This window comes from Cuculus canorus, chromosome 1, assembly GCF_017976375.1.
Source record: "Cuculus canorus isolate bCucCan1 chromosome 1, bCucCan1.pri, whole genome shotgun sequence".
Classification (NCBI taxonomy): domain Eukaryota; kingdom Metazoa; phylum Chordata; class Aves; order Cuculiformes; family Cuculidae; genus Cuculus; species Cuculus canorus.
In genome coordinates, this window is record NC_071401.1 from 151,764,139 (window position 1) to 151,777,962 (window position 13,824).

General features: G+C 41.1%; 1 protein-coding gene across 3 annotated transcripts in view; it reads right to left on the bottom strand.

Annotated features, from left to right (window-relative positions):
• LARGE1 (LARGE xylosyl- and glucuronyltransferase 1) overlaps positions 1-13,824 on the bottom strand; it is a 284,444-nt gene that overhangs the window by 8,060 nt on the left and 262,560 nt on the right. For 2 of the 3 annotated variants that reach the window (XM_054062457.1, XM_054062449.1), the window contains 2 exons: positions 7,782-7,928; positions 2,614-2,809 (listed from right to left, as the gene is read on the bottom strand). In XM_054062457.1, the coding sequence (XP_053918432.1) occupies positions 2,614-2,809; positions 7,782-7,928 (343 nt within the window). The remainder of the gene's footprint in view (positions 1-2,613; positions 2,810-7,781; positions 7,929-13,824) is intronic. The other variant, XM_054062466.1, reaches the window with a different exon arrangement.

The window sequence follows — 13,824 nt, forward strand, 5'->3', positions numbered from 1 at the left end:
GTGCAGCCAGAGGAAAATAATCTGATGCTCACAGGCAAAACTCACTTAGAACTAATGGGGAATCAAATGCATAAAACAAAGGCTGGTGTGATAGACTGAGGAGAACTGATAAACTACAAACTACAAAGTATGTCTCTATGGGACCTTAAAACTAAAGGCTGAAGCTGCAGAAGAAAATACATCCCCTTCATGCAATCTTTTCTTTGTTCTCTGTTTGCATCTCAAGTCTGTAATTCTAGAGGTCAGGGAGCACCTACACTCTGCGGTGTAAACTGTTCAGCACAGCGGTGCTCCCATCCCCCCAAAAGGCCTTCCAAAACTTTACAAAGTCTTCTGCTAATAAGCCCCTTTGAAAGCTGCTGTGCTGGGGTTCTGGAAAAAGCATTGCTCACAATCTAGTTCCACAGTCACCAGAAGAGCAGGGAAAGATTTCCGAATAGCCCATCTCTACTACAAGGAAATGTCAGTTGAGAAAGCAATGCACTTGCAGGAACTTTGGTCCTTATCTCACAGATTATAAATTCTTCAGAGACCATCATTATCGACAGCATCCAGCTCAGTGGACATCTGCATGCCCCCAGAATAATAATGATGATTATGTCCACCCTGTGTGCTGCTCTGAAGGACAGTAGTGGCGCAGGGCCTTGGTAAGGAGTCTGAAACAGTTCTCTTGACAGATGCTGCAGCTGTGAGGAGCAGTGAAATAATTCAATTGAGAAGCTGCTCTGCCTGCTGATAACGAAGCCAGCCGAGCAGCTGGCAGAAACCTAGTCAGTGGACACCTTGAAGCTGAGAAATGCCACAGGGGGAAGTAGCTGTGCCATCCCGCATTCCCTCTAGGCTGATTTTCTGGGAGAACTGCCTATTATACATGTTACTACAGATGAAAGCGAAACCTCTTTTCAATGTGAGGACTTTTCTAAGGCTGGTAGAGTGAGAAATAGAATTCCCCAGAGTGTTCCAGCCCAGTTGCCATTTAAAATATCTGCACTACGATCAACTTTGAAAAATGCTCCAGTTCCTGATGTGTGAATCTGTATGCTGGGGAAATGTTTCTGAACAGAAGAGTTAAATTGTGAGTATTAGATGAGAGCTGCTGGTGGGAACATAACCCTTCTTACATAGATTAACAAATAATAAATCATTACACTGGCACTGTCCCCAGCTGATGGTTAATTGATTACTGTTTCAGAAGTGCATTGGAAAATTAAAGTGCTATAGCAGAGCAAAGTATTATTATTAATGATAATGATAATATAATTTATAATTAATAATAATATAATTTATAGTCTGTAATATTTTTTTCTCAACCTAAATAGGTACAAATTTGTTGGGAATGCTCTTCTACAAACAGAGGGCAAGTGTTAGCCAGCCCAAGGTGACTGTGTGGTTTTGTAAGCAGAAGCAGAAAACAACCCTCCCACCTAAGTGGCAGCACACAAATACACCGTAGCCCACACCCCAGAGTCACAACCTCCAAGTAACTTGCTTCATGCCTTGTGCTACTGTGCTTCACATAAACTGGTAAGAGGTGGGCAGAAAAGGATCAGCTCTATTCCAAACCTATAGCAGAAGCTAGCATAGGAGGATACAGATGGTCATAAAGTATGGGGTTTGGTCAGCATGAAATGCTACTAGTCAAAAACTGGTAATGAAATTAAACTAGAAAAAAAAAAAACCCAACCTCCAAAAGGAAAAGGAATGCCATTACCTAGACCTTACTAATTAACAAAGTGGTTAGCTTCACATCCAAGAACAGCAGAAAGCTGCAAATCCTGCCATTTCAGCAAGCAGCAGCACCAGGCTCACATGGAGCCATAGTCACTGTCATTCTAAGATATAGGTTGATGACAGGGACCATGGTAACTTTGAGAGCTCTAGTGCCACTCTGCATCTCTCGAGCTTTCTCTGCAATCTTATTCCTATAGGTCTGCCCAGCAATCCCATTCCAAGTCACAGATCTGGGAGGCAGGTAGCCCAAGGGTCAAAGCCAGGATGCTCTAGAGTCTGCCTCACAGCTAGACTTTGGAAAAGTAAAGTCCTTGTCTTTGCAGAGATGCACCATAAATCCAGGCCAAAAATTGAAGATGCTTGCCTCGGATTCAATTTAAGATTGCTTTTTGAATCCTAGTTAGTATTTGGGACCTTATCTCACAGATTATAAATTCTTCAGAGACCATCATTATCGACAGCATCCAGCTCAGTGGACATCTGCATGCCCCCAGAATAATAATAATGATTATGTCCACCAACCTCTATTTAACTGAAAAACTTCCAGCTTGGTCTACAGAACCCATAGCAGGTGACCTGCAACAAGTGCAGCAATGCTTGGGACGCTTTGGGAAAGGGGTGGGCGCTGCAGGGATTGTGGCACTGCGAGATAACAATTTCTCAGCACTGACAAATAAACTAACTCAGACTCAGTTCTCCTTTTAATGCTTGACAAGGACTAAACTAAGTGTTCCCAACTCCGTAAGCACTCATTAAGGAGCTCAGTAACGCCAGATGAACACTTTGGTGATGCAGTGCCTGGAGCTTTTTTACAGAATACAGATTTAATTTAATGACCTGCTGCCCAGCCCTGGGTGAGATTTGCAGGTGTTGTCTCCTCACCTGTGCATCCAGTTCCATGATGTGAGCTACTTTGTTCCAGCCAAATCCAACAAACCGCCTGTCATATTCCGGGCAGTCCTTCCTCACAACAACGTATGGCTCAAAGTCTGCTTCCCACTCAACGCGGTAGGGGGTGGTGGCTGTTCGCCACTTGGCAAAGTTTGTTGGCGCATGCCCTTTTGTCCAGACGTGATACCTTAAACAGACATAAATGGCATGGATGTGGGGAGACAATTAGATAGAATGCATCTGGGCCAGGCAATGAAATGTTACTCGTTAGATGAAATGCTCAAAAATAAGGACATTAGCTTACAGTTCACATCATCAGTTTCAGGACACATTGGAGGCAATATCTAGGACTATTTCCAGAATGCTTTTCAGAGCCTCTATGTGCTCAATGCTTAAACACATCTAGTTGGTGAAGGATAGTGTGAAAACACTCCTTAATGCTAATGTGAGAAGCTATTACAAAGTACACAGACAGTTCATCTGCACTGCAAATGGCTGTATCACTGCTCTAAAATCAGTATGAAATTCTGCATCTCAGATAAGGTCCCTAAAATTAGCTATGCTACACCACAGTGACATTCAGGATCTGGTTTATATGCAATCATAACTTTTATGAGAGACACCTGCAGCTCTGGATAGATGTTCCGTTTTATTAATGACTGTTACTACTATGGCAGAAGCTAAAGTGGATAATTAAATTAATAAGTAAAATATTACATAAAGGCTTTCTGACGCACTTTCTACATTGTGGGGAGTACCCACGTGATCCTGAGTAAGACAATAAATCTGATTTACAGAAAAAAAACCCTTTTATATTTTGCTAATCTTGTTTAGGTCACAGTAGGTCTCTTCCAAGCACAACTTGAATCCACCCCATTAGTTCCAGGGTCAATGACTCTCTCACCCACTTATTCTTCTCACACCTTTCCAAAAATCAATGAAACAGTCTCTTGCTGCAGATTCATAGATTAAATAATGAAACAAAAGCATAGCAGGTCATCTGTATTAAAATGCTCTCAGATGTGTAACAGAAGAGGCAAAACAAACATCCTGCCAGTTTGTAATGTAAGGTATATTGAATTCACAGGGATGACTCATGTGCTAAAGTAAAGGGATTTGAGTATTAAATATTTGCAGACTAGGACCTGAGGTAATGTTTCAACCCCAGAAATTCTCATAACATTGCAAGCCATGGCTAAAAACAGGGACATAAAATGACAACCTAGGAGTTTCCACTTTGTATATTCATAGGACATAACAGGGAATACAGAGAGGTGTTCAGCTTTATTGACTCTCCTCGTTCAGAGGCAGTGCTGGAGAACAGAATTATTAGGATAACACTGGGGTCTCAGATAATGCATTGTCCTTTGAAGGCTGCATTTCTAAACTTTAAACAGGTTGCATCACCTTCAGATATCTGGGTGGGGAACCTGGAAAAAAAAAGCCCTTCTGTATGAAAAAAAATGTCAGTGAAATAATTCTCTAGAGTTTATTAGAAAGCAGTGCCAGATTCACAAAGATGCTTACAATTCTTACTGCTTTTTGGAATCATGTTCAAAAAGCCTATCCCTTTTCTTTGTCTCTTTTGGAAATGGTTGGTAACCTACTCACTCACTAACGGGCAGCTATCTATCTGGAAAAACACACAATCACAAGGTGGGGTTTGAAATGATATGGGATTGGAGAGGATGCTGTATCTTCCAATGTCCTACCTCCAGCATTTTGAAATTAATTATGATAATAATAATGACTACTAAACACTTATGAAGTGATTTGCATCTTCAAAGCTCCATACAAACTTTGGTTAATTAAGAGACTCCTGCAGAGAAGCAGTCAAATGCTGCTGCTATTCTAGTATTCCAGTAATGCTCTCTCACTGATTTAAACAGGAGGGGAACATGACACTGACCATGAAAACATCAATTTTTTCCCACCCTCTTTGGTGAAAGCAGTGTAAGCAGGTACAGCAGCTCAGGTGTAACCTTTGTGAGCTGAGACAGACGAGCAGCAGGAAAAATAAATGAGGAAGAGACAATGAGGAGAAAATACGGAAGCAAGATTGGAAAGATAAAGAAGAACAGAAGGAACAGACATGACTGCAAAAAATCAAAATAATACCACAGATGATCTGCTTGCCTCTTCAGGGTCACTAATGCGAGTGGGGGGTAAGAGGAAGACAAAAAGATGGCTCAGGTCAGGATAAATTGGAAAATGAGTACAAGACTCCCAGATAAGGTGTGCAACACTAATCACAAAGAAATAATTAGACTGGAAACAAGAACTGTGAGAGCTCAGGATTCCATATATATCTGTAAATACAACATATAGGGATCTGCACACATACATACACACATATAATATGCTGGAGCTAGGTCTTGGCCAACAGCTGATCATCACACCTTTTTACTCGTGGTGATACAGTTACAAGAAGTGGTTCACTATCTGTGTTGCTCTTCCATCTCACAGGACAAACGAAGAAATCTAACTCCCCTGTTCTGGTCCTTCTCACTCAAGATTTAAATGCACTTTGGATTTTATGGCCACACCCCATCTCACTGACTTCCATAAGAACTTTGTGAATACTGTTAACAATATATTTTTCACTACACTGTCGATTTTGACAAATTGAAACCAAATAATTTGATCTTTGGAAAATGATGATGAGTTTCTTTCCCATGGTTAATGGAAAACAACTTCACACCCCACCTCCCGTTTTGGGTCAAATGTTCATTTTACTTTCATTATCAATTCCATTTATTTAAAATAAAATTCCAAAACTATAGTAAACTTCACTACGGTTAGCAAAATGAAATCATTCTTCTTCTCAAAGTGTTCTTTCTCCCTGCCTTTTCCCTCAGTGCTTCCTGTTTCAGTGAGAAAGATGGTTTGGTAAAAGAAAAACATTCCCAGTTCTGTTCTTAGATGCTTAGATTGCGGATGCAATCAGTTAATTAGTTAATTAGTTGTTGCTGGTTATGTTGTCTCAGTACGATGCATCTTCTACCAGCTGTGGTTTCCCTTGTGCCTGAAAGCTGTGTCGACAGTACATTTTGTGGTTCATCGGCCATTAACCAGGCATTGAGCGTGCACATCCTCATGAGGCACAGTCACAGCCAGCACCTGCAAATGAGTCCAGTGAGCTGGCAAACAGAAACCCAAAATCCAAAGTGCCATGGAGGGTTTCCACACAGCACATCATGAGAGCCATAGATGCTCACATGTCTTCCCTTTTCTTCTGGTGGTGACTGAGGATGTAATTGAGAGCCATTTTGTACTTCTTAGCTGCCCAGAGGTAGAAAGAGTCAGCATTTGGAAAAGAGGTGACAAAAGCAATTTCAGTGAGGGAAAGACTGTAATCTACCGTGTGGTGTGAGGGACTGGGATGCTGCAGGCACTCTCAGCAATCACTGTCATAGCAGTCCTCCCCAGCTCACTCCCACTCGCTCAGACTCGAATTGCAGCATTATTAAAGCACCTCGAAGGTGCAGGTGGGAATTCTCAGCCCAGATCACAGCTGTTTTGTAGCTGTTGACAAATTTGAGCAATGAAATGAGCCAAAGTAAACTGGGGAAGCATTTACAAAATGTGTTTTGCATTAATATGCACACCAGCTAAAAAACACATGTCCTTCAGTTTTCACTTAACCTAGCCCTGGCAGAAGTCCCACTGATGTTGAAGAGATTTTTGAGACTTGAGAAAGGACCTGCAAATCCAGCTGTGTGCATAACATGCCTGTATGCCGTATAGCTTGAAGATGAAATCTGTAGCAGAAGGCCACTGCTGTGTAAACTGAAAATTTGACTGTTGGCAGAGTGCAACATCTGAAAATCCTGAGGGTGTTATTTTCCACTGGAAGGATAATTTCTTTCAACTCTAGGAGAAACAATTATTTTCTATCAACAAATCTCTTTTTAATTTGTATGTCTTTGAAGAATGATGAGAGTGAAAGGCACTTGCTGTATTGACATCCTTAAGTAATTTTCCAGAGAGAGGCATGCCTCTCTCAGTCACCTCAAGTTTCTATTTCAAGGCAGTCACTGATAGAGGTTGTGTCAGAATTATGTTTTCCCAACACATACAGTCTCTGTGCTATGACATGTGCATGAGGAAAGTGTGGCTGCTGCAGTGAGAGGTGTGTAATACAGGGAGTGGGAGAAGTGTGAGGAAATCTCTAAAAGTAAGGGAAGGATGAGAGAGGTGACATAGAGCTCCACCAGCCACGGATAATACCTAGTTTTTTAATAGTTTGTTATCTCTGGATTTCAAACTACCATAAAAAGGAGAGGTGAACATCATTACTTCAGAGATGGAGAACACAGATATATAAAAAAGCAAACTGATTTGCGTACCACCTCCCAGCAGAGCAGTAATGGAGCTCAGAAGAGAACACGGGTCTCCTAAGCCCCTCTCTGTGCCATATCATAAGGCCATATGGTGCTCTTCCCATCACTGAGATGCCTTACAAATGTCTGTTAATCAGACCTTACCACACACCCTCAAGAGACAGTTAATCCCTGGTAGTTGGATTTTAAAACTGAAGAGTCTGGCAGATAATCAGTGACTTGTTCATAGCCACAGAAAGAGTATGCTCCAGAATGGAGCTCCATATCTAGGTGTTCTTTGTTTCTCAACTTCTAGTCAGAGTACACTTTTACCGCTGCATTAAAAAACTCTAGCTATATAAGCAGCCAATTCACACGTTATAACAGCACAGGACAAGCCCACATTTGTTTTTTTCAGTAAGTCAGTAAGGAAACAAACCAATGAGCAGAGAGAAATTATTTTTTGTCACATGAGGGACACAGCTATCCAGATACTACTTGGCAGCCAAAAAGCAAATTACACGCACATGAGTGTAATAGTTATGCTTGATTTTGTAGCGCAATAAAAAATGATGAAAATAAAACAAATTCAATTTAACAACTAAAGTCCTTCAGTAGAGGACTATAACACTAGATAAAATGCTGAGCTTACAGATGGAATATATCCACATACGATTCTGTTCACTGCCTCTCTATGAAAAGGGAAAAAATAAATCCAAAAGGTTTCTTAATGGAGCTAGTTAGCTGACAGTGAGAGGGAAAAATCAAACATCCACAAAACACCAAAAAAGTCTTTAAAGGTAATTACACAGGTTTAACAAACGTGCTATCAATTACCTGAATGTGAAGAGGGTTCCCATGTCCAACATAGATAGCAGCTCTGCTTTTGACTTGGGGAACGAAAGGCGGTAGCGTAGGGTCTCAAAAGCAGGTACAATGAGAGCTTTCTTGCTGTTAGCCAGGTCTAGTTGGATGACAGACTTCCTGGCAAACAGAAACAATGAATACAAGCAGGAAAATTTTATACTGACCAAATCACTTGGCTTTTCAAAGTAAAGAGCAGAGTCTAGGCAGTTTGATACTGTAAATGTAACTATGGCCAATATTTTTTCCCAGGGGTGTTAAGTTTTCCTCTCCTTTTGAATCTGCTGTTCTAAGAGCAGGGAGAACAATCACAGTTCAAAAAGAGTTTGCGTGTTTGACTGATCAACGCTGTCCTGCATGTCCAGGGGTGTACAGAGCTGAACTAGCGCTCTGAGCATCGTTAATTGACCACATCTGTAAAAGAAACATAGTTGAATGTTACTACATCCTGTTACTACATTTTGCGGATGACACTAAGCTGGGTAGAAGTCTGGATCTGCTGGAGGGTAGGGAGGCTCTGCAAAGGGATCTGAACAGGCTGGACCGCTGGGCTGAGGCCAATGGCATGAGGTTTAACAAGGCCAAATGCCGGGTCCTGCACTTGGGGCACAAAACCCTATGCAGTGCTACAGACTGGGGGAAGAGTGGCTGGAGAGCTGTACGGTGGAGAGGGACCTGGGGGTAATGGTTGACAGCCCACTGAACATGAGCCAGCAGTGTGCCCAGGTGGCCAAGAAGGCCAATGGCATCTTGGCTTGTATCAGAAATGGCGTGACCAGCAGGTCCAGGGAGGTTATTCTCCCTCTGTACTCAGCACTGGTGAGACCGCACCTTGAGTACTGTGTTCAGTTCTGGGCCCCTCACCACAAGAAGGATGCTGAGGCTCTGGAGTGTGTCCAGAGAAGAGCAACGAAGCTGATGAGGGGGCTGGAGAACAAGTCTTACCAGGAGCGGCTGAGAGAGCTGGGGTTGTTTAGCGTGGAGAAGAGGAGGCTGAGGAGAGACCTTATTACTCTCTACAACTACCTGAACAGAGGTTGTGGAGAGGAGGGTGTTGGCCTCTTCTCCCAAGTGACTGAGGACAGGACAAGGGGGAATGGCCTGAAGCTCTGCCAGGGGAGGTTCAGGCTGGATATCAGAAAAAAATTCTTCACAGAAAGAGTCATCAGGCACTGGAACAGGCTGCCCAGGGAGGTGGTCGAGTCACCTTCCCCGGAGGTGTTCAAGGAACAGTTTGATGAAGTGCTTAGAGACATGGTTTAAGGGAGTGTTACGAACGGTTGGACTCGATGATGCAGTGGGTCCTTTCCAACCTGGTGATTCTATGATTCTATGATACATATGTGGTAAAGAGCTGCTGAGTCAATGGCACTTCTATAAAGATGAGATTTATCCAGGACTCAGTGGGACTTTACAAGGTGAGGAGCTGTAAAGTTTGGTTGCATTTCAGCCTAGCTATTTTCTGTGCTATGCCGTGCCATCATACTTGCTTTCCAACTCTTCTTTAGAGCTCTCTGTATTCTACAAGGTGTGTGTTACCTTAACATCACTACTGACCAGATACTTGCTCTCAAGAACACTGTTGCCATGATGGTTGAGCTTTGTTCATGGCAAGGCACAGACCTACTACAAGACAACATGGTGCAAATCAGTGAAACTGTAAATTAATATTTTTCTGATAGTTGTTAATCATGCATGGTTGTGCACACAGATCAGCACTCTTTTGTGCTTGGCTGTATTTGTAAGGCAAACATGCTCTCTTCTGCAGAGAAGAGCTGTGTGCTACATGTGTTGAGATATTTCTTGCCTTCTTTTGCTGCAAGTTGTTCAGTGCAGAGACTGTTCTGTTGTGTGAGTGTGCGCGTGTGCACCTACTGCATTTGGCACAGAAGGGCCCTTCTGCAGACAGGGGCCTTAGGACGACTGCTGCAGAAGAGTTACAGCTTAGCAATCTTATGCACTGCCTGCCAGAGGTATTCAGTCTGTTCTTTCCTAACAAACCAAAACCCAAAGGCAAAGAAGTTACTTTTCCATCCTCAAACGGTATCTTACTATGCTTGTCATTAGAAATAGCTCTGTCTTGATTTTCCTTTCATTATCTTCATATTTCATATGAGAAATATGTCTTTCTCTCCCTGTCAAACTTAGTTCCCCTTAACAGGATTCATTGTCCTGACTTTTATATCCCTGCAACAAGCAATCAAAGGCAATGTTGACAAGCAGCAAATTCTCACCAGCCTTATAAGGTGAAGGAATTGGGATCACTGTCATAATACTAGAAGGACCAAATAAACCACTTTTCTAGGCCCAAAATACCTAAAATTCATTTGTATTGCCATGAGAGAAAAAGAAGAAGAGCGGGGCTATTTAATAAAATCTGAATTTTAGAGAATTCACACTACCTTATAGGCCTGTTCTATTAAAAGAAATCTATTCCCAGTGCCTTACTGCAAAGCTTGCATCGTTTAAGGACATTCTAGTGAATTTTTTACAACTGAAGGATTCTAACAGCATCTTATTGTAAATTTTCTGTAATTTAGTCACTAACTTCTCCCTCACCATCACCAATATCCAAGATATCTACATATAAATAGAAGACTTCTTCACAATCAGCCTTCATGACCTTCCAGAATCATTGAGGAGTGCCAGCATCCATTCTTTAGAACTCCCTTAATGTTTCTTCCCTTTTGCACCTTCTTTGCAAGCAGGGCATACTAAAAAAGTTTCTCTGATATCATCTCAGGCTTTCTGGACTCTGTGCCATCTATCAGCCTTGAGCAGTACAGCCTTGGGGATTCAGTTCTACCATGGAGCAGGTAATGTTTACAGTGATGCTTACTCTTTGGGCAAGGAAACAGCAGCTTCTATTTATGGCTTTTGCAATCTCTTCATTTGATGGAGAGCTCAAAAGTCTCAGGCAAAATTCCCTGCTGTGCTTGGCACTGTCAAAGAGTAGGAGACAATACTTCCCACCAAAGTTCACAGTCTGAAGCTGAACAAAGGTGAAGCAACTATAGTTATCAAGCAAGGATAGCAGCAGAAATAGTCAAAAGAGCAAGTTGTGTGGAAATCAGTGTTGAACATGACTCATTTTGCAAGATATAGGATACATGAACAAAAATGATGTGGATATCAATAATCCTTTTCGCATGCTCCCTCTTCTTGTCATCTGCAAATTTAACACAGGTGTCAATGGCAGAACTGTTGGAAAGAATAGATGACAGTGCCTTCATGAAGAAATACAAAAGACAAAGGGGACAAACTGATATGAGAAGCTGAAATCACTTGCACCATCAAAAGTCAACAAGGAAAGCTAGTAAATGGAGAGAAGCAGAGGTCTGAAATCTGCTTGTAATGGATACAGTCAAACCCAGAGAACTGGTGGAGGTAGTTCAGGAGTAAAATAAAACAGTGGGACAATCTCTGCAGAAATAATTGCAAGACATATATGAACATCTGAGATGCATGTTGTAAGGTCAAAATAGAGGGGTTCACTAAAACTGAGACAGGAGTTAAGACACGCTCAGTCAAGAAGTCCAGCAGCATTGACCTCCTGCATAGAACAGGCCGCTTTTGATGTGGAACAGATGACGTAAGGTAAGGTGAAGGTAAGGTGAAGGACTAAGGTGAAGGACTAAGGTAAGGTGAAGAATGAATCAGTGCTGACATCCAGGTGTTGAACCTGAGTGACAAAGGGCAACAGAGGCCATGTATGTTGTGATAAAGGCAGGGAGGATTTGCTAGAGACAAAACCACTTTCTATTTTCTTCTGATAACTGGCAGTCCGCTCCTTGGACAACCAGCTGAAAATCTAACCTCTTCCTATTAGAAGCAAATCTACTTTTCCTTTTCTAAGGAGTCACTTTTTTCCTGTTATGAGTGGAATTGCCATTTGCTGATTGACTGCTTCAGTGATACTTCACATAGGAAAATTTTCAGTATTGGTGTTGTAAGATATGTAGAACATAATGAAGGGAACATATTTCATTACTTTCCAGACTAGCACTGGGTAAGGTGTTTAATTCCTGCATTATCCTTATGAGGACTGGGTTTTTGTTTTTTTGGGTTTTTTTTTTTGATTCAGTAATATTGATTCAGTACCTATTTTCCTTTATTTCCTCTTTTTCTGCAAACCCCAAAATAAGGATCTATGACTTTATGAAGAGTTTTCTCTTTGTTAGTGTTGTCCAGGAAAGTTTCCCAAGCATCTTTGTGTTCAGACCTGATGTATGTCATTCTGACACATTGAAGGTTGGGTTAAATTTCTAAATCTATTAATCAAACTTGGTGGTTTTGCAAAGCATGGAAGAAAAGAATCTTAAACCACAAGAGCCTCCTCGTACATGAACTCCAGCATGTTGATACCAATCTTTTAATCTACATAGTACTTTCCAAAAATTAATACAAAATTCTCATCCTCACAGGGGCACATAGTAATATCGCTGCCATTTCGGGACAACAGAGAAGTTCAGATGCAGAAAGGTTAGCAATCTAATCCCAAAGCATTGAATTTATTAAAAAACCCTATAAAATAATCCATTAATTCAAATTAGCTTCCACCATCAGGACTTGGTAAATGCTTGGCTAGAGATTAATGAATACAGTAGCCACAGTTTGTGGTAACAATTGAAGCCTACCTAGTTATTTTGTGTTAGAAGAACCTTTAGGATGATCTGCACACCTTACTTATAGCAACCAGAAAGAGCCTTTACATCTGAGGCAAGGACAAGATGACCTCAGTAACTAACAAGGGAAGGTGACAGAAGGCTCAGCACAGACCATGAAACTGTTTGAGTTTTGTAAGCAGGAAATTTCTAAATGATACATTTCTTTCCTTTTGTACTTAGAAGAAGAGTAAAGTAGGACAAAAAGAGGGTTTGATGGAGATTAAAAGCATTAAAATACTCTTACTTGGCAGCCATGAAAAAGCTCAATTAACACAAATCTAAGTGCTAGTAACAGATACCTAGAGGGATAGGTAACTATCAGCTCCATCAGCTTGTCCTTCAAAACTGGCTGAAATCTTTCACACACAGCACTTTCAAAATATGTTGAAAAAGTTTTTCAAAATTCCTTTCTTTTTGAGAATATATTGTCTGAAGAGACACAATACAAAATACATGTAAAAAAGCAAGCTCATAGTGAGAGGGATTTATTTGGCTCATCCTATACAAAGCAAGCGTGAAACAGCACACTCTTTCTATTTGCTTATGGTTGTTCTGTCTGAGGAAATGAAGATGAAAATGCTCATACATCTCTCTAACAAACAATCGCTGTCATTCAGACAGATAGCAGTAATCAGCTACTTGCAGAGGCAGTGGAAACAGTCAATGCAGAAAGATTCAGGATATCCATATTTAAAATAATCTCACTACCTCCCTGCTATTTTGCTGAGGAAAGTCATTATTGAAAAAGCAACATAAATCCCCCCCCTCCAAAAAAAAATCCCATTTTAAAGAGTTGGTAGTAGTAGATTAGCAATTTCGATATTCCCTCACAACAGAGAATCACAGAGTTAAGGTGGTACAAGCCTCACAAAAGGCTAGTAGAACAACACAAGGTCTCAGATGCAACAATTTTTAGTGTGAATCCGTTATTTTTTTCTGAAACAGCACCAATGAGTGGCATTGCTGTGAATTTAGTCCTATTATAAATGATCATTATAGAGGAATTATTCCTAAGGTGGTAATATCTTAAGTGTATTGTGATATATCGTTTTGTCTGCTCCCCTCTGTTCCTCTCAGTGCTGGCTCCCACCGGTGCACTGTGAAGCAGCACGGAGGAACAAGTTGCTTTTTTAGTACTATATGCCAGAATTAACGACTGCTACTCTTACTGTGTCCAGCATTGATCTGAAGAAACATGAATATGCAATACTAACATCAAATAACAGAAAAGCTAATGACTACTGTCCCTACATGTATCTTGAGACAGCTAATGTGCGTAAGGGACAAAATTATTTTGGAGTCATCATAACACAAGTCAAAAAAGAAATATCCCTAAAATAAGTGGGAAA